The 22,161-nt window shown below is 34.0% G+C and overlaps 1 protein-coding gene and 1 pseudogene across 3 annotated transcripts in view; one reads left to right on the top strand and one right to left on the bottom strand.

The window, feature by feature from the left end:
• TRAPPC8 (trafficking protein particle complex subunit 8) overlaps positions 1-22,161 on the bottom strand; it is a 93,650-nt gene that overhangs the window by 52,113 nt on the left and 19,376 nt on the right. For 2 of the 3 annotated variants that reach the window (XM_060119035.1, XM_060119033.1), the window contains exons 5-11: positions 20,433-20,586; positions 17,841-17,934; positions 16,945-17,204; positions 16,476-16,591; positions 15,643-15,793; positions 9,486-9,586; positions 5,386-5,491 (exon numbers count right to left, since the gene is read on the bottom strand). In XM_060119035.1, the coding sequence (XP_059975018.1) occupies positions 5,386-5,491; positions 9,486-9,586; positions 15,643-15,793; positions 16,476-16,591; positions 16,945-17,204; positions 17,841-17,934; positions 20,433-20,586 (982 nt within the window). The remainder of the gene's footprint in view (positions 1-5,385; positions 5,492-9,485; positions 9,587-15,642; positions 15,794-16,475; positions 16,592-16,944; positions 17,205-17,840; positions 17,935-20,432; positions 20,587-22,161) is intronic. The other variant, XM_060119034.1, reaches the window with a different exon arrangement.
• Positions 10,285-13,407, top strand: LOC132503204 (small ubiquitin-related modifier 2-like; annotated as a pseudogene).

Below are 22,161 nucleotides of genomic sequence, written 5' to 3' on the forward strand. Positions count from 1 at the left end.
CTGAACTTACCATGCCCTTCCATGTGTTCTGCTGCCATTATTTTCCCCAGGGAAAGTTGAAAACAGAAAACATTGACTTTAAATGCAATAATTTCAACAAATTATAGTTACATCAAAAAGTGTTCACAGACCATTGATTACTGTAACTATCTCTGTAGCAATCATAAAATTATATTAGAGCGGAAAAAGATCTGAGGAGACACTCCAGAAAGCATCCAGTAAATGGTAGACATTGTTAATCTATTTCAACCCCCTCATAACAAAAACTAAATGATCAGTTAACTAAATCCAAAAGCTAATGAGTGGGAAAAATAGGAATATACAATTAATAAGCAGTTCTTAACCAAGGGTTTGCATCGGAATTACCTGGGGAAGCTAGGGAGCTTACTTCTTTATTTTTTTAGGAAAATGTTTTCTTCTTAAAAAATTATTAAATACAGCCTCTTTTTTTCCTTAAAGAATAAATGTTTGAAGAAAAAAAGTGAGTATCTTTCTTTCCCACCTCATTCCTCATCCAATTTGCCAGAGGTAACTACTATTACCAACATGGTGCTGGTTTGTGTCATTTCTCTCTCTCCCTCCCTGTACTTACTTATATGTTAAATACAACAGTTTTTTTAATACTCATACTTCCTTATACATAAATGGTTATTATACAGAGTATTATTATCTTGCATTTTAACTTAATATCATGGACTTATTTGCAAAACATCTACATCTCTCATTTCTTTTAAAGCCACATTGTATTCCATTATATAAATGTACCACAATTTATTAATAGTCCCCAATTGATTGATTTAATACTGCCACATTAATTACTACAAAAATGCTTCAATAAACATCTTTACAAAAAGATTTCTGAGTAACTATACAAATATTTTTATTAAACAAGTTTTTGGACGTAGAAGTGCTGAGTTAATGAAAGCCATGCATATACTTTAAAAAAAAAGCCATACCAGTAAAAATTCCCATAAGAGAATAAGAGTTCATTTTCCACTCAGCCAAAAATCATTTTTTAAAATTTTATCACTTTCATAAAAGAAAAATAACACTTTGTTCCTCAACATACATTTCTTTAATAGTAAGGCTGTTCATCTTCCATATGTTTAAGTGTCTTTGTACTTTTTCTGTGAATTGCCTGTTTATGCCCATTTGTGAATGGGTTTTTGTGATTATCTGGTTTGTAAGAGCCTTTTGTACACTTAATTAATATTAGGCCTCTCATACATTTGCAAATAGTATTTCGCAGTTTTGACATGAAAGAGACTATTCTTTAGTAGTCAAACATACTATATCTTTGCTTCTATGGCTTCAACATACTGTATCAAACTAAGAAAGAATGTTATCTAAAATGTTAGATTTTAAAAACTGTTCTCCCATATATTCTTCCAGGTTGTTCATTTTTTCATATTATAACTTAATCAAGCTATAATTATATTATCATGTAATGAATAAGATAAGAATCAGCTAGTTTGATGTCACAATACCATTCAGTGAATAACCTAACATTTCCCACTGATATGACAAAATGACAGCTAATTATATGTAATATTTAAATTCTCATTCTATTCCATTGCTCTATTCTTATCATTGTAAACAGTTTTAACTTCTAAAGCCTTATAATACATTTTAATATCTAGAACAGGTAGATTCCCTCTAATACTTCTTCTATTTTGGAATTTTATTTAGGTTTCTCAATAGTTTAAGTCCTACAAATTTCTTAAGTTTATTCTTAGCATGCACATGCACCCACGCACACACACATACATGCACACACACAGCATAAAAACATTTTTTTAATTGCCTACAAAGCTTCATTAACCTGCAAAACCCAGATGGGCTGCAATCCTGGACATTCTGAATAAAATAAGGAATATACCCTAGATATCTTTGATGGTGTGTAAATGATTCTAATGTACAATTCAATTGAGCACCAGCACAGTAAACCCTCAGCATTCTGAACTTTAATTTGACTGACCAATTCAAGAGAGACCTGGAAGTCCACAGCATATATTAATTTAGCTGAAGCAAAATTTGCCTCGTGCATCCAGTAAAACTGTTTGCTGAGAAAGAATAGATTTGCAGAGCTAAACACCCTGCACTCATATCTCACTGCAGTCTTTGTTCTTCGTTTAGGTCCTGTCTTACAGTGACACCTAAAGTAGAAAAAAAACACTGCTTTGAAACCAAAAAATGGCCCTGAAAAGAATGGCAACTGCCATCTGTGTTGATGGAAGAATTTCACAAAGTGATCGTTTTATCCAAAAAGCAGAGGCTTTCTTTGAATGAGCTGAAGAATAAAATTTTATTTTAGTGTTAGTTCACATCCACGCTATGACAAGTCTATCATATATGGTCTATAAAGAACTAAGGAAAAAACCCCATGATACCACTTCAACAAGAACTCCAGCCTGTGAACTTTGCCCACAGCCAAGATATAATTTTAACAAAAGCTGAAAAGGCAACACTAACTTAAAATATGAAGATAAATATAAGGGAAAAAATCATTTGAGGTAGAGGTTTCCATAAACACTTCCATTAAAAAAAGGCACCCGCTGCACAAACTTAACTGAATCAAATCTCAAGGATGGCATGGCACTAAGATTTTTTTTCTTTACATAATTGTGAATTTAACAGGAAAGGTGCTAGCAGCTGAACAACTTACCACAGGAACAGTTCCTCCCAAACTGGAGAAACTTATAAAAAACTGGTGCTATACTATATCCTTGATAAGGTGATTTATTGTATTTAAATGGAGTAACAGACAAAAAGGGTTATATGACCAGAATAAATGTTCAACACAGAAACACAGACACAAGGAGGGGGAAAGCACCATGTTTTAAGCACCAAATTTAGACACACTACCTATGTGCTACTAAATGTGACATGTTTCATCATTAAACTGGGTTTGCTCTGCCATACTGAAAATCCCAGGGCATAACACAAGAATAAGACCCACTTGCCCATCAACTTACAGTGCAAAAAATAAAGTCAAAGCACAACTCTTTTCATCACAGCTATCTTTTGCTATAATGGTATTAACAAAAATCTAGGAAAAACAATTCATGAATGTCAAGACTATGTAACTCAGTTCCTACCCTCAGGATGAGTACATTTTTCATTTTATACAGCCTTTCTAGTTAACAAAATTACAATAAATACAAATTATTAGTTAAAATTTAATAATCTTAGACATATTATGCCTAGCAGTCTTTACTTTCAAGTTATCTCAAAGAAATATCTGACAAGTATAGTAGAAAAGGCCATTGAAAATCACAATTTCTGGGGAAATATATCGCATTCACCCCCATCTGTCACCCCAAAGCAGTAAATGACAATGATAAATTTCCTAGAATTTCATGACAAAATAAATCATCCAGGTTTGAAAAAGAAAGGTAAAAGCAAAGAGTTGGAAAGAAAAAGAATAATGAAAGAAAATAATAACGTTACAATGCAGACGGAAGAATTTGCTCTAAAGAAATTTTACTCCAAGCTCCTAAACCATAAATTCCTTTTACATTCACTGATAACCCCTAGGCTGAAAAACTCAGCAACATATTCAAACCCAAGTTAAGATTATTTATTATAATACAGAACATCAACACACTCAAGAACCTATATTCAGTTCTAACAAATAGTTTCTGACAACTGTTCATACTGGTCAGTGTCCATGCAGTATCAATTATTAAATATTTTTAAAATCATCCCTTAGCCTACTTAGTTATAACTGACAGAAACCTTTTTAGAATTAATGGTTCAGTTCAACAAACACCTGTAAATCATATACCATGTGTCAAGCCCAGTGTTAGGCACTAGGGATAAAAATGTAGAAAGCAACCCAGTTCCCTAACCTCAAGAAGTTAACAGCTTAAATATAATTCCCAATATAACATGACAAGTCAGGTCTCACAGCATATATGAGAGGACAGGACAGAGACACTAAGAACAACCTGGGTACTACATACAAATATCTGAAGGATATGACTGATATCAGGACTACTAAATTAAGGTGAAGAAAGAGGAAAAGGGCCGAAGTCCAAGAGAAGGACATTAAGGACATGAACCAGGACAGTAATAGGAGGGATTTTAAAAAGAGAAAGAGAGATAAGTAAAATATGTGAAGATATAAAAACATGTTTAAGAAGTTAAAAAAAAAAATCCCCTGGGACTTGCCTGGTGGTCCAGTGGTTAAGAATCCACCTTCCAATGCAGGGGACATGGGTTCGATCCCTGGTCAGGGAACTAAGATCTCACATGCCGTGGGGCAACTAAGCCCACGTGCCCCAACTACTGAGCCTGTGCACTCTAGAGCTCGTACACCACAACGAGAGAAGCTTGCACACCGCAACAAAAGATCCACATGCCACAACAAAGATCCCGCATGCCACAACTAAGACCCGATGCAGCCTAATTAATTAACTGATTAAAAATCCCCTAATTGTGTCACTGACAATATAGAAGAATATAGGAACATCTCAAGTAGTTTCTGCCTTGAGCAAATAAGGAGCTGGCTGGTTATAATTTAAGATCAAGATCTATAAGGTAAGAAAGTAGAAGTTTAGTTATTGCTATGTTGACTCAAGGGTGCACTGGGAACACTCAAATAGGTTAAGTCTAAAAGGCAGTTGGCCATTCAAATCTAAAGCTTAAGGAGACGTCAGGGCTGGAGACAGATTTGAGAGTGAAAATCGTAACTGTAAATAGATTACCTAAAACATGTATGAAGTAAAAAAGTACAATGGTCCAAGGATTAAAACCCTAGGGAACATTAATATAAACACAAAGGTGTTTGATTTTGTTTTTTCTGTTCTTGAGCATTCATCTAAAAAACATGTCTTCAACCATACTTACAAAGAATTACTGCCATTCTTTACAAGCCTATAGTCAATGCAACTTAATGTCTGTTGGAAACCTTCAAAAGCAACTATTTAAGTGAATTTCTTTTTCTCCCTTTTGAAATATTCATAATATAGATTTTAAAAATGCATAAGATGATTTTTTAACAAGTTCATATGAATGAAAACAAAATTAAAAATTCCTGAGTAATTACTTTTTAAAGTATCAATTTTATATTAGGAAACATGTATATGCATGTTGCCTTAAATATTGTTATCCATAAGTCAAAACCTAATTCATAGAAGAAATACAGTGCATGTTTGTGGTTAATAATCATGCAGGCTTAAAATCTGTAAATAAAATAAATTCAGTTTACAAAATACTGCACTTAAAATTAATTCAACAAATTACTAAAGTAGCCAGGTTATAAATTCCCAAAGAGAGATACCCCTCTAATTTTGTTTTGCATACCCTCTCAAGAAAAAAGAAACACTTTAAAAAAAATATGAAACAATACTAATTAGAACAAATACTACACAGTTTTAGTACCTCACTGGTCAACCGTATTAGGAGAGCTGCAGCCTCTGAATATTTGCTTTGGCTTTTTAAGATTTCAGCACTAAGCAATACACATCTTTCAGCCAATACCATATTCCTAGAGAAAAAAAGACAAGAAAAATATAATTAGCACTACAATAATATTTTAGTACATCATAGTAACCATGTGTTCAACAAAAGTTTCCAATTCTAGTTTTTTTTTTTTTTTTTTTTTTTTTTTTTTTTTTTTTTTTGCTGTACGCAGGCCTCTCACTGTTGTGGCCTCTCCCGTTGCGGAGCACAGGCTCCGGACGCGCAGGCTCAGCGGCCATGGCTCACGGGCCCAGCCGCTCCGCGGCATGTGGGATCTTCCCGAACCGGGGCATGAACCCGTGTCCCCTGCATCGGCAGGCGGACTCTCAACCACTGCGCCACCAGGGAAGCCCTCCAATTCTAGTTTTTAAGTAAAAAGAAATCCATGTCCTTGTTCTCTACTTACCAAAAAAGGTTAAAAAAAAAAAACTTCAAAGAATTCTCATAACTGATCAAAACTTTTTAGCATTGTATAATTTTGTAGTAAGACTACAATACAAAGTCACATTTCCTGTATGAAAAAAGCTAGAACCCAACTTGTATCTCTGAATCAGCGGTTAGTTAACAAAACTTGCTTTCAGACATACAGGAATAAAAACATTTCACCCAGATTTCTTTTTCCTTCCTTACTGCAAACTCTGGTTATGTGTGTTTCATTTTACTGACTACTTTTAGGAATAGTTAGGCATTTTCTCTCTGGTTAGTACTATTGAAATGTTTCACTTGGAGATAGCATGGAGCCAGTGTTGCCTGTTACTGAGCAAAATCTTCTTTGTAAAAACACAAAATCAGTTGATTTTTCTTGTGGACAACTACCATCAAAAATCTAGAGTTAGATTATTTATTCTTGAAAATAATAAAAATAAATGAAAATACTTTTTACTGTGAAATTACAAGATGGAATTCTTCTGTTGAGAAATACAGTTGACCACTGAACAGTGCAGTCAAAAATATGGAGTTGGCCCTTAGTATCCACAGTTCCACATCCATGGATTCAACCAACCGTGGATTGTGTAGTACTGTAGTATATATTTCTTGAAAAAAATTCATGTATTAAGTGGACCCACAGGACTTCCCTGGCGGTCCGTCCAGTGGTTACGACTCCACGTTTCCACTGCAGGGGGAACAGGTTCAACCCCTGGCTGGGGAACTAAGATCCTACATGCCGCACATCATGGCCAAAAAAAAAAATGGACCCACACAGTTCAAACCTATCCTGTTCAAGGGTCAACTGTAGCAGCAAAGTTTTTCTCATTTCACTTTCTAATTCTTATACAAAAATATACCACTTGACCTTAAAATTACAACCAAAGACTACTAACTTGAAGGTCATTCTGAACAGTGATATTTTAAAAATACAATTCACTACTTTCAAAATTACTGTAGTGATCTGCCATAAACTTTCTACAAATCATGATTTTTTAGAGAGTTGGTATTTATGAATATCTGAGAATGTTTTAATGAACACAAAAGACTAACTCCTCCTTGCCAGTACCTACTCACGTACTACAATATGCTCAGTTCTTAAATCTTCTTCTTAAGTAAACTTTACAAATCTTTTTTTTTTTTTTTTTTTTTTTCCAGTACGCGGGCCTCTCACTGCTGTGGCCTCTCCCGTTGCAGAGCACAGGCTCCATACGTGCAGGCTCGGCAGCCATGGCTCACGGGCCCAGCCGCTCCGTGGCATGTGGGATCTTCCCGGACCGGGGCATGAACCCGCGTCCCCTGCATCGGCAGGCAGACTCTCAACCACTGCGCCACCAGGGAAGCCCAACTTTACAAATCTTAACACAACTGTTTTATTTTTATCCTCAGCTATTTCCCCTTGTGATCAGCTATGAAGTCACAAGGCTACCAAGTTCAGGACTTTATATTAATTTGTTTATTAAAGCAAGATTTTAAAAAGTCATTTGTGTCAGGCAGTGGAATTACTAAAGATTCAAGTGTTTCTATGACACAATCCCTATCTAAAAGCAGAAACTGACATAAAATAGATAGTGAACAGGGTACCATTGATTTTTATTATGATTTGGGGAGATAAAGGAGGGAAGTGAAAGCTTGAAAAAAGAAATGTATAAAGCTAAATAGGATTGCATCAGTTAAAAAGTGGAGCCTGGCAGGGGGCTTCCCTGGTGGTGCAGTGGTTGAAAGTCCGCCTGCCGATGCAGGGGACACGGCTTCATGCCCTGGTCCGGGAAGATCCCACATGCCGCGGAGCGGCTGGGCCCGTGAGCCATGGCCACTGAGCCTGCGCATCCGGAGCCTGTGCTCTGCAACGGGAGAGGCCACAACAGTGAGAGGCCCGTGTACAGCAAAAAAAAAAAAAGTGGAGCCTGGCATTATAAGGGCATTGCAAAAGTAATATTGTATTTCCTGTACTTAAGAAAATTTATTTACATTTTAATATTTCTGAGACCAGGGAGCTTCTTAAAATTGATATGTATAACTAATGTAGTGTTTTCTAATTTATCCCAAAATATCTATTAAATTATTGATAAACCTTACCAATTATGGTAACTTAGAAAAAAGATTATAAGGTAAACGCATGTCAGTTAAGTATGTATTTAGAAAAAGCATATAGTCTGCTATGAACAGGAGGACAAAACTGGATTGCCATGGCTTATTTGGCTATCTGGGTCAATTGGTATTTTCACTTTTCTTTAGCACCACTCCACGTGCCTCTCTCCAAAGGCTCTGTGCTTCATGAAGACAAGGAAAATCTTTTCAGAGAAAGGACTTTACTGCTCTGGCTTCCTTAATGCCTCATTCTCATAGTTCTTCTACCTTTTGAATCTCACTTTTTCGGAATCCTTCAAAGGTTCCTCTTTCACAGAAGGCTGTTTCTCCTGCCAGAAGCTCCAAATATATTCTCAAACAGATTATACAAAGTATTCTATACAAAGGGCTGGATTTGATACTGGCTCCACCATTTATTAACTGCATACCCTTGGGCAAGTTAAACTCTTTAAGTTTCAATCTCCTTGTCTATCAAATGGAAGAATAATAGTATCTACCATTTCATAGGCTTGTTGTAAAGATTAAATGAGCATGTAAATTACCTTGGCATAGTGGTAAATGCTGAGCACTAAATAAATGTTAATCATTATTACTAGTGTTGTGTTGTAAACACATTGCTATGACTACTACTTCTACTTCAACATTATAGGACACAAAACTGCCTTTGTGTCTCTGACTCTAACCCATCCATTCTACATAGAAGTCATATTAATCTTTCTGAAAAATAACTTTTATTATATCAAGGCTCTACTCAAATATTCAGTAACTCCCCCATTTACTACTACATAAATCTTAACTACAGCTTAAAAATAATAATAAATGAGAGTTAATGCTTCCCCACACTGATTTCTCTATAAACACCTTTCCATATATACAAACCCTCTAACCTAGCCAGGGCTCTATTCCTTTTCAGCAGTTATGCTCTAACCAAAACATCGTTCCTGGCAATCACAATTACTAAAATGTCTTTATGGCTATCAACTACCAACCAACCTTTCTTTCAAGGTCTATTCCTCAAACATACCATGACACCTTCTCTGGACCAGTTCATAGTCTCCTTTACAGGTGATGAGTTCTAACTCCCATAGAGTTTCAACAGAACTCACTATGTGTACAAAACATTTCTCATTTTCTTCCCTGGAAGAAACTCTGTGTTTGCCTATTTAACAAGGAAAGTTCAAACTAGCTAACTCCTGGCTTAACAGTAGCTAAAGTTAGAGATGTTCCCAAAATATAAATCACCCTCAATAGAACAAATAACCTCAACATTACATGTAACAAATTCCTAACCACATATCCAAACAAAATTGGAAAGGAAAGGAAAATGTAGTAAAACCCTAGTTTTAAAAGATCATCTCATCTTATGTATGACTATATTAACTTGATTTGGGAGCTTATTTAAGTTTAAAGCATAAAAAACAAAGAACCAGTTATATCTAATAACCATATAAATGTCAAATTTACCTCTAAATGGATAGAACATAAATATTCTAGTCACCTACTTGCAGATATCCCTGTATGTCTGGATTGCAGTATCCATATAATGTGCAGGGTATGGCCTGGGTGCTCCTGGCTGAAGGAACGCTGACACTGCTGCCATTTCCTAGAGAAAAAGACATTATTTATAGTATTTCAAAAGGAGAATATTCTTGTAGTTTAGCATTCAGGCAGTCTAAAAATTGGAATGAAGTTTGCTGAGTTTTTTTATGTATCCACATACATAAATCTGAGAGCCTAATGCAGACTTGGAAAATATACTTATATGCTTTTAGTTTCAAAATTCTCTAGTCAAATTCCAAAGTCTGTCATTCAGTATTTAAATGAGTTTTTTCAAGAAGACCTAGTAAACAATTTCAGTCATGGTATATACATAACTACACTTTCAGTCATGGTATATACATAACTACACTTTCAGTCATGGTATATATAACTACCAAGTGAGCCTAGCTTAAGATTTCTGCTGCCACCTCCTCCTCGTTATTCCCTCTTCCTTAATGACTAAAGAACAGACCAATGACAGAACCATACAGAGAGAAACAAAATAAACTACGTCTCTTTCCAATGCACTGGTTTCAAAATTTGAAAACAGAGCTCACAACAGCTTGCAGTATGTATCTTTTCAGCTACTTACACACTCTATAGTTTATATCCTATATCGTACAGAAGGCACAGACAACATTTCTGAGACCTATACTACTGTCAATTTTCCAGGACTTCTTATTTCATTTTAAAAACCCATTCCATTGTTAATAATTCAAATAATATACAATAGTGCTGAAGAATTTTGAAATGAAGACGAGAATGAAGGTTTTGGCTTCTTAGTAAAATATTCTATTATGTCCATACTCGTGGTCTCATATAGACCAAGTTTTAATAAAAATTTAATTAGAAATAAATGAAACTTTCATATACTGGGGAAAAACTTGTTAATGCCAATCCACTTTTAGGATGAATAAACATTTTTCTGCAACAGTTTTTAAAATAGAAAAAAAAAATACAGAAATAATTTAATTATCTAAAAAAAAAGGAATTATCTAAAAAATGAGATATGATTAAAGCTTTTAACCTGACAGACTATATAAGTTCCATGACATTATGAAACATGTTTCAGAATACCTCTGTATCTTCAGCACCCAGCAGCGTCTGCTCAAAAATTTATTGAAGAAACTGAATGAAAATACATGATTTTCACGTGAAAAAATTTTCTACAGCTCTGAAACATCATGTTTTCTTAACTAGTTTAAATTTTAACTAATATACATAATGATAGGGGGCGGGCTTCCCTGGTGGCGCAGTGGTTGAGAGTCCACCTGCCGATGCAGGGGACACGGGTTTGTGCCCCGGTTCGGGAAGATCCCACATGCCGCAGAGCGGCTAGGCCCGTGAGCCATGGCCGCTGAGCCTGCGCGTCCGGAGCCTGTGCTCTGCAATGGGAGAGGCCGCAACAGTGAGAGGCCCGTGTACCGCAAAAAAAAAAAAAAGAAAAAAATATATATACATAATGATATACATAGGGGTCTATATTATACAAAAAATCTAATATATATTATATATGGTATATTATATAAAAATACATTATATTTGCCATATATGAACTATATATACTGCATATATATACATCAATAAAAGTGTACTAAGAAAAAATCCTGTAAGAAAAATAGGCCCCAATTCTAAGTTATTTTCTAATTTCATTCTATAAGAAATTACAAATCAATATACACACAAACTGACAATTTCTAAGGATACAGTGAGAACATTCAGAATGATCACCCCAAGTTACTGCACAATCTTCAATAATCAACCATTAAATCATTTCTTATAGTCTACAATAATGGATTAATACATTTTAAAAAGACTTTCATCAAGAACTGGAGTGATCTACTTAACCTTCAGCTAGTTATGACTAATTTAACTACAGAAAAACCATATTTCTCCAAGAATTCCTATTATTGGTTTCACCGTGATATATCTTTTAACTTTATAGTTAAAATAACTAAGTATCTTCTTAACTATCATCGAAAAAGCCGGGCAATATAGTCTGTTATCAATTAGCTACTATGTGACTGGTAAATAGGAAAGAGATATCAGTTCAAATGAAATTTTTATTCATTCAAAAATAGTTTTTCTTAGGCAACAGGATCAAATATAGCAAATATAGAATTATAACCTTCAGCAGGAAAGGAAAAAGCTCTGAGCTTAGCTGTTGCTCAAGCAGGAGCTTTTTAAATCTGTATTTTAAGAAAATATAAAATGAATGCCTACACTTTGTATCTGTGTGTGGCTGGGGGGCTGGAGGGGGCCTCTCTAGAGACTTATGCTCCCAGCCTTGCACAGTTCTTGGTTTAAGGCAGGCTGCGCTTCCTTCCATGCTCACCTTCATGGCAGTTACACTGATTACAAGTTCCTCTTCCCCACCCCAATGTTCACGTATTGTTTTTGCGTACTTTTTTATTCCTTGAGATAACCTCCTGCCATGCTAACCTGCCTCACACAAACACTTTATGCTCTGGTTACAAACATCCATAGGTTTTATGAGACTCTCCCAGCCCTATTTTTCTCTAAGGCCTATTATTTTTAGGGCAGCTATTCTAGACTACAAAGATTTTTAGGCATGCATATATTATGCTACAGCAGCTATGCCTTTATTTTCCAGTGTTAAACTACTTTCTCTCATATAGCTGCTACTAATATGCCTCCATCTAAATGATTTAAATACAGTATTTATCAGACTGCAGATAGAAATGAAAAAGCTTAAGTACCATAAAATCATAGAAAGTTTTTGTCATACTTTTCCAAGATTTTACCAAACTTTCAATTTGCAGATGCATTGTGTACAATTTTGAAATTATAAACTTATAAATGATGAAATAACATTTAAGTGTTTGTGATTTTATATTAGCTCATATTAGATGACTACAAGACCAGAGACTGTCTAGCCAAGGACAATTCACATAATTTTTCAAACACTCTTATTCATAAAGGTAACATATTTTCAGTTCCTGAAGGTTTTTTAAAAGTTAGCTGACTTTTTAAAATTAAAAATACTAAGAAATAAAGAAGAATAGTAATTTTGCTATTTTAGTTTTACATTTTAAAATCACCTATTTTATTTTTATAGACATAGTATTAAAATAAATGCAAAAGAGACGGCAGTTATTAAACAAGTATCTACACGATAATTATCAATGAAGTAGAGTTCTTATGAATTTTTATTCTTTCCACTTTTGTTTATAGCTTGTGTGTCTTTAAAAAGATTACACAGGAGGGCTTCCCTGGTGGCACAGTGGTTGAGAGTCCGCCTACCAATGCAGGAGACACGGGTTCGTGCCCTGGTCCGGGAGGATCCCACATGCCGCGGAGTGGCTAAGCCTGTGAGCCATGGCCGCTGAGCCTGCACGTCCGGAGCCTGTGCTCCGCAATGGGAGAGGCCACAACAGTGAGAGGCCCGCGTACCGCAAAAAAAAAAAAAAATTACGTAGGCACGCAGGGTGTGGGGGAGGAAGCTCATGAGGGGCGCAGGCCCTCTCCCTCCTCCAGGGCTGCCGCTCCTCCTTCTGCGCTGCTTGTGTGCCCGTAAGGGGCAGACCTCGTTTGTGAAAAGTCAGCTGAGGAGACTCTAGCGCCCGCCATGGCCAACGAAAGCGGAAGGAAGGAGTCAAGACTAAGAACAACGATCATATAAATTTGAGGGTGGTGGGGCAGGATGGTTCTAAGGTGCAGTTTAAGAGGCATACACCACTTAGTAAACTAATGAAAGCCTATTATGAACAACAGGGGTTGTCAATGAGGCAGATCAGATTCTGATTTGATGGGCAGCCAATCAATGAAACAGACACACCTGCACAGTTGGAAATAGAGGCTGAAGATACAATTGATGTGTTTCAGCAGCAGACAGGAGGTATCTACTAAAAAGGGAACCTGCTACTTTACTTCAGAATTCTGTTCCTCCAGACGAAGAAGACTTTCTCAATTAGAAAACTGCAACTTGGTTCCACCACATCCTGACTACTACAATATAGCTTCTCTACTCTTCCATTTTCCCCTTCCCCATTCCTTTACTGTACATAAAGTAACTGGTGTATGTGCAAAAGCATATTGCATTCTTTTAACTAAATGGCCAATGGTATGTTTTGATCGACATCAAATGGATATGGGATAGTATACTCAGCAAGTTATTTTGCTCTCACTGTTGAACAACAACAAAAAAAACATAAAAATCCTTGCATACCTTGTTGCAAGGAGAATTTTAATGTTTTTCATTTATCATTGTAAAACCAAGGACAATTTTATACCTTTTTTGTACATAGCTATTATATGTAGGGGAATCTGTCTTTAAATAGGGATAAATTACTCTAAAAGAAATGAATCCTATAGTTTTTCCTTCAACTTAAGCATCTTGTTTAAGTAAACTTCTTGTTTAAATAAATTTAGAGTATGTAGAAAGTAACAGTGCTAGTTTACTCTTTTCTAAGCACAGAAAGCAGATTATAAATATATTTATGACAACTTTTCAATTACATTAAAAGGTTATAAGGCAACAAACATAGAAAATTCTTTCTGGAACACCCAGGTTTTATACTGATTACAAAAACTAACATAGTGAATGCTTACTGACAGCTTATTATATATATAAGATAGTGTGCTAGGCACCTTACAAACCTTATACCTTATCTAACCCTATGCCATTAGGATTCCCATTATACAGATGAGAAAACTAAGGCTTAGAGATGTTCAATAACTTGCCTAAGATGCATTTTATTTGTACTGATATCTCTTTCCTATTTACCAGTCACATAGTAGCTAACTGATAACAGACTACATTGCCTGGGTTTTTCGATGATAGTTAAGAAGATTAGTTATTTTAACTATAAAGTTAAAAGATATATCACGGTGAAACCAATAATAGGAATTCTTGGAGAAATATGGTTTTTCTGTAGTTAAATTAGTCATAACTAGCTGAAGGTTAAGTAGATCACTCCAGTTCTTGATGAAAGTCTTTTTAAAATGTATTAATCCATTATTGTAGACTATAAGAAATGATTTAATGGTTGATTATTGAAGATTGTGCAGTAACTTGGGGTGATCATTCTGAATGTTCTCACTGTATCCTTAGAAATTGTCAGTTTGTGTGTATATTGATTTGTAATTTCTTGTAGAATGAAATTAGAAAATAACTTAGAATTGGGGCCTATTTTTCTTACAGGATTTTTTCTTAGTACACTTTTACTGATGTACATATATGCAGTATATATAGTTCATATATAGCAAATATAATGTATTTTTATATAATATACCATATATAATATATATTAGATTTTTTTGTATAATATAGACCCCTATGTATATCATTATGTATATTAGTTAAAATATAAACTAGATAAGAAAACATGACGTTTCAGAGCTGTAGAAATTATTTTCACGTGAAAATCACGTATTTTCATTCAGTTTCTTCAATAAATTTTTGAGCAGACACTGCTGGATGCTGAGGATATAGAGGTATTCTGAAACAGATATGGTTCATACTGTCATGGAACTTATATAGTCTGTCAGGTTAAAGGCTTTAATCTATCTCAGTTTTTAGATAATTAATTCTTTTTAGATAATTAAATTATTTCTGTATTTTATTTTCTATTTTAAAAACTGTTGCAGAAAAATGTTTAGTCATCCTAAAAGTAGATTTAACAAGTTTTTTCCCCAATGTATGAAAGTCTATCTCACACCAAAGTACATGTTCTTAACCAATATATAGTCTTAACCAATAGTCTTAACCAATATATAGTCTTAACCAATATATAGTCTTAACCAATATATAGTCAGAAAAATACATTTCAAACAATTTTATATCATTTTAAGAGATCAAAAAGCATCTTCTAAAAAAAAAGTTTTTATACTGTGAATACAGTGAAAACTGTAATTCAAATTAAATAGAAAGTACTAATCAAATCTAAGAAACCAACCCTCACATATGACCATGTTTCAATGCACTAGTTTAAGAAAAATTCATCAAGATATCATAAATGAATTCAAAACCTATAAAGCATTGTATGCTATTTGAGTACAACTTATCCCTAGGTATTTTGCTTGCCATTTCATAAATAAAAATTTCTAAGTCATTTATGGTAGCAGAAGCAAGAAATTACAATACTACAGAATACCAACCAAGGCACCAGCTGCATAAAGCATTGCTTGATCATTAAGAAAATCTTTCTTTGCAGTATGATAGCAACTGTAAGCCAAATCATAATGCTGCACCAAAAAACATAAGTCAGCCATTTTCCTGATTTGAAGCTCTGGAGCTTCTGGTGGATACCTGTAAATACAAATTAAGAAAGGAATTTATAATTTATGACCTTTAAACCATTAAATATTATAAAATGTCTAAAAAGATGCCCAACTGTCCAAAACATAAGAAAAACTGATCCTGTTTGAAAAGAATTCTACCTCCAAGGAGAGAGTGTCATTTCTCAAAGATATTCAGAAACAGAATGTTACATCCTTATTTATATAATTTATATCCCTATACTGAGAACTTCTCAACAGGAGGCAAGCATTTTCTCTATTGTCAAATTATGAAGTAAATAAATGATCAATTCCATGTGACTCACCTTTATGTACAGCAGAAAAAAAAAGGAAATCTAAAAACAGATTTTATATTAAACAAAATTTCTAAATATATGCCATGTCTTAGAATTATTAGACCTCAATACTTTAATATAGTTATTAATGAATACTTAATCTAACTCCATCTTTTTACAAATAGGAAAACCGACCTAAAATAAAGTGACCCTCCTTATTGTTTATTTTTAGATATCCAATTATAGTTTTTTAATTTAATATAATTTACTTATGGTCACTATTCTTATCTACCCCAGCTTTGACCAATATGAAACTAAGAAACTAAAGAGACAGTCAATTTTTTGCAGAACATCATACAGTCAAACACTAATCAGAGTCAAATACAGGAAAACTAAAAACAATAATATTTTACTCACAGCAATCCAGATGTATTTTTTAGCTCATTAATGCTCTTTTCTGGAACTTTACTGCCACTAAACCATTTTTTAGTTGCAGAAAATAGAGATCGACTCAAACCTTTTCTTGATATTAGCTAAGAAAAAAGATTAAACATATTGACAAATACAAGAATTTAATATTTTTCTCTTACATACAAAAGAAAAAATTCTAAATAACTAAAGTTTTAAGAGTGAGCAAATGTGCATTTTAACAACATTGATTTAAAGAAAACTGTCCAAAATGCTGACAAAATCCCTAGTGAAAATAAATAAGCTTCTTCTAGGATTTAACAGAATTTCATCACTGATAGTAATGTTAATAAACCTTAATATTGGTCTATTTTTAAAACAAAAACTTAAATTCTTTAAATAACTTATACTACTATATTCTCAAGTTTACTATTTACTGAAATTTTTTAAAATACTAGTGCAAATAATTAAATCTTACCTGATCATTTAATTGCCGAATTGTTTTCTCTATATGTGGCAAGAGGCCCCGAAATGTGAACTCTTGTATAAACTGTCGAATTCTATCATGATCAGTAAGGGTTAAACATGCACCATGAATAATTCCAGCATTTGCTTTCTTTGTTTCATGTAATGATGAAGCAGATTTTACATGATCTGGGCCATCAATGCTGTTAGAAGAGTCACCAGATGGGTCCAATTGAAGCGGGTGAGTTCTAAAGTTGTTTGGTAAGCCATCTACTGAAAAACAAATCTTTCTTTTACTCTCAGAAAACAACAGAAAATTGTGATATTACTACCATATTACTAAAGAAAAGAAAGAATGTTGGAACCGTTTATCTTTCTGTATGTCTTAAGAAATCTAAAACAATAACATGAAAGTTTTCCCCCTAAAATTTCAGGACTTGGGTTAATACCGATTACATGTAATATAAATTTTTTAATTCATGTAAGGAAATGAAGAAATATAATGTTAAAATATAAAGAATTACTTTTAAATAGCACAACTAACCAATAAGAAAAATTATAACGAAAAATTTTTAAAGCTATCACTGTCTAAACTGTAATTTAAAATACAAAAATAAAGCTCTCAAGATCATGTGAATTGGGGGAATAATTAATGCTACACATAATACCTTCCCTTGCTTTCTACCAAAAAAAATTTTTATGAAGCCTGATATATTACTCTTAAAAAACAAATTTTTAAATGTCAAAAAACATCAAACTCAAATAACTCAATAAAATCTTCAGAGGAAAAGCTAACCTGTCCATTATCTTTTTTTCATCATGAAAATTCCCCCATCTTTTACGTATAAAGATTTAACAACAGTGCATATTTTCAATCAAAAGAGAAACTTAGAGAAAGTATATCAAGACCTTTGACTTCGTTATCTAATCCATCCAATGAAAGCAAGTTACTATGAGAATTCTTATTTGAAGTTATAGTACAAGGGCCATCTTCATATGATTCCTATCAAAATAAAATTTAAACAACATTAATGGTTATATTTAATCATGTTTAAGATGCCATCAAATTCATCAACAACTATGGTAAATCTCTTTATTTTTTGCTACAGCAACTCTTTTCTTCCAATCCTCCAAATTCTTAACTTCTTCCATGTATCATACTCTATCACTTCAATCCACACCTACTATACTCTTAAATTCTGTTTCACATGCAACCTACTATCCTCATTCTTCTGAATTCAAGTTACTTCTATCTCAGTTTTTCTGTGTATATGTGATATGCACATGCTTATATGAATACCTGTATATGTATCTATGTAAGGAATAATGGCAAGACAGATGGACTACTAGAGTCAAGCAGGGGTAAAAAAATAAGGATGGTATGGAAGCTGCTGGATCACAGATGCAGCGTTAATAGGTTGGAGTGCATTCTGAATACACAGAAGTGTTCTGGAAAAATATCCAATGCAACGTTTACTTGTAAAAAGGGCACTGATTTCAGCCAACAAAAAAAAACTTTAAAAATATGGGGCTTCCCTGGTGGTGCAGCGGTTGAGAGTCCGCCTGCCGATGCAGGGGACACGGGTTCATGCCCCAGTCCGGGAAGATCCCACATGCCGCGGAGCAGCTGGGCCCGTGAGCCATGGCCGCTGAGCCGGCACGTCCAGAGCCTATGCTCCGCAACGGGAGAGGCCACAACAGTGAGAGGCCCGTGTACAGAAAAAAATAAAAATAAATTAAAAAAATAAAAATAAAAATACCCAGACTACTCCATGAGACCACTAATACTATGAGGTATTATTCTGAGTGTCAGACTTTGAGAAAAATATATAAACTAGAACTTAATAAGAGGAACGTGGTCAGAACAAGAAACAGTCTAAAAACAACATTTAAGAAAGAGTTGAAAAAACAGTATATTTAGCCTAGAAAAATATTTTAAAAGACATGAGAGCTATCTTTTATAATTTGAAAGTTGTCTTAATGGAAAACTGATATGGTCCCTATAAGATTGAGTACAAGCAAAGGGAGAAAAATTCTGGTTGATCCTCAAGCTGCTCAGACATGGAACAGGTCACCTGAGAAGACAATGAGTACTTTTACTAGATGAGGTCATTTATAGGTTTAAAGGAAATTAAAGCATTAGAATAGGGGTTGGATTTGACAGCCTTTAAACTATCCTTCAATCCTGGGCTTCTAGGATTCTAAGCTGTAGAATTTCTATAGCTCTGTCTTCTATTAAAAGTTCTCCAACCAGACAATCTGACTTATTATGTTCCCTTTCCCAACCTAAGATGGCTGGATTCTAAATTGAATATTTCAACACTAGTCCTATTCAGAGTGTGGCCCCGAAACACCATTTAAAGTTCCTCCACATCCAACTGGTTCTTTTCTCTCAGACACCTTTCCTCAGCGTTATCTTAAAGAAGGTCAACAATCATCTCAATATTAAAGTGAGTAAAACTGGATTAAAAATTCCATATATAAGAAAGAAAAGTAAGGCAAATAAACAGATTATTAAACAATATTTATATTAGAACATCAAAAACTACATGAACTTTCTAATTCGTATTTCTTAAAATAATATCACATCAAGCACATAATGTAGTTTTACTGTACAAAATATAAATATATTTTCCATTTACTTAAGAAATCCTCTTTCTAAACAAAAAACAGTCAACTCTTGATTATCTGAACTAAGCATAGGAACTTGGCATTTGACCACTACCAAGTGGCATAAAATTCTACCTTAAAAGTTGGACAGGATGTGAAACCTTACACCCACACGCATTAGCCAACAGACAACAATTAACATTAGTCTAGAACTCTATATTAGAAGAGTTGATTAGGAAGAAACAAAACTTCCTGGAAATTCAAAAGAAAAGAAAATCAGAGGAAAGTTAGGGAGAAAAGCCCACCCACCTAAAAAGTATGAGCTCCAAAAGGTGGCCATAAGAACAGCATGTTGAAAATGAAGGAAGGCAACCCCAGAGCATGTGGATAATAAAGAATTGACTGTAAGCATTCATAATGAATTAAATGTACAAGCCAAAAATTCTATTCTCTACATGTTTAGTCGATCTAATTCAATTCTTAATGTATAATTCACTTTTCATCATTTTTTTTTCTTTTGGCTGTGCCGCACGTCATGCAGGATGGGATCTTAGTTCCCGGAGCAGGTATCAAACCCACGGCCCCTGCAGTGGAAGCGTGGAGTTTTAACCACTGGACTGCCAGAGAAGTCCCCACTTTTCATCTTTTAAGAAAACAATCAATTAACACTGATATTATATATCTGAAGGGTATACACATAAGGGATTACTGCAGTTAGTTAAAAACAGCTTCCGAACTACTGACTTAAGAGCTCACATACTGATGGATCAAAACTAGCCAGATTCCACAAAATAACTATTAGTAATTCTACAAATTCTACAGTGATACCATTAGCCATAAAACTGAAATACAGCTTTTGTAGTTTGCTTCATTGTTGTTTTTTACATATACCTGGTTTTGAATACTATTTTTCTGGAGATACTGACTCCAAGGATCTGGTATCTGTTCATCTGATGCTCGATTAGGTGTTCGAGAATTAATTTTAAGTAAATAGCAACCCTGAGTTCCATATTTCTGTTTCATTTCTTCATAAATTGATTCAGCTCTAAAATAAAAAATGGAAAAGTTTGTAGCCAATGGGGAGCAGACCTTAGGCAATAATAAATATTAAAATAATACAAAAACCATGAAAAAATAGTCCCCCAAAAAGACAGAACAAAACGTTAGAGGTAGAATAATTTAAAAAACGAAAAGTTCATGATCCTAACTGAAATTCAGCTAGCTTGGTTATCACCTTAAAGCACAGTTACCAAAGTATGCATCATGGAATAAAATTTTGCAAGATACTCTTATGTTAGTCAAACAGAAAGTTTTGGTGGTCAAACTAGTTTGGGGAACTACAGTAAGCAAGCCAACCAGTTTCTTTTGCAGCAGACCACCTCAGAGCCTTCCATTTGCTAACATGTACTGTGATTTTCCAAAGAGTGGCTTCAAACTTATAGATCAGAAACTCTTTCAACTATGGGAACTAGGCTTCAGGAAATACAACTTTGCGAAAGTCTGTCTTAGAGAACAGACACTTATCAAAAAATGTAAGTGCTAACAAAAAAGAGTAGGGCACCCCCCAAAAAATCAGCTTTCACTGCTAGAGCTTCCAAAGGGACACAGTTCAGAGGAAGGAAAAAGGGAAAACGCAAGAAAAGCGGCCAAAATATTTATTATATAAAAATCCACCCTTTCTCTTGCAAAATTTATAATAGCTGGATCCATGAGCTAATCTCAGATACAACAAAAAGCAGTTGATTTCCTTACTTTTAGTTAACTAGACTTGCTAGTTAGTGGGAGACAAGATAATTCAAATGATAAGTCAGCCTAAGAATCAAAGAGTACATTCTGATGGAAAATGAAATTTTGGTACAGAGAGCTAACCTAATTTAAATAGCTTTTTTTTTTTTTTTTAACCAATCAGCCATCTGGTGCCAAAAAGCACATGGATAATCCTATATCACATTCAAATGCAGAAGCTAATACTATACAAATAACAAGCCTAACAAATAACTAAATCATATTACACACTATAAAATGAAGGCTGGATAAATAAAATAGTTATAAATTTGTATAAACACAGATATAAGTATACGTGTATGTATATACACTCAAGTACAATAAACTAAACGTCTACTTGCTTTACCAATGACACTGCTAAGCATAAGAACCACTGATCTAATACTGCAATTATCACTTAAATATCCAAGTTATAACCATCCAATATGGAAGATATATACCATATTCAAATGATAGAAACTAATTTTAATAGCCAGTTCAAATTATTTCTATTTATATAGTACACTTTATCCAATAGGCTACAGATTGTTTATGATGTCAAAAAAATCCTAAAGATTAGTAACCCTCAGAACAATTCTGTGGTCTTACAGAGGAAAATTTATTTTAAAATGATGGATTGTGCTCATAACAAGGGCAAGAAATAATTATTTAATTGCATATCCTAAACAGCATTGAGATATCAGAATAACAGTTTGAAACAACAGATTAATTTGATCCACAGCCTAAACCAAAATTCAAAATAAACTGCAAAGCCACAAAAGTAAAATTGTTTTAATATTATCTTATTTTTCAAGAACTCATCTTTAAAGATATTTATTCTCTTATCCCAAAGATA

The sequence above is a fragment of the Mesoplodon densirostris genome, chromosome 15 (genome assembly GCF_025265405.1).
Source record: "Mesoplodon densirostris isolate mMesDen1 chromosome 15, mMesDen1 primary haplotype, whole genome shotgun sequence".
NCBI lineage: Eukaryota > Metazoa > Chordata > Mammalia > Artiodactyla > Ziphiidae > Mesoplodon > Mesoplodon densirostris.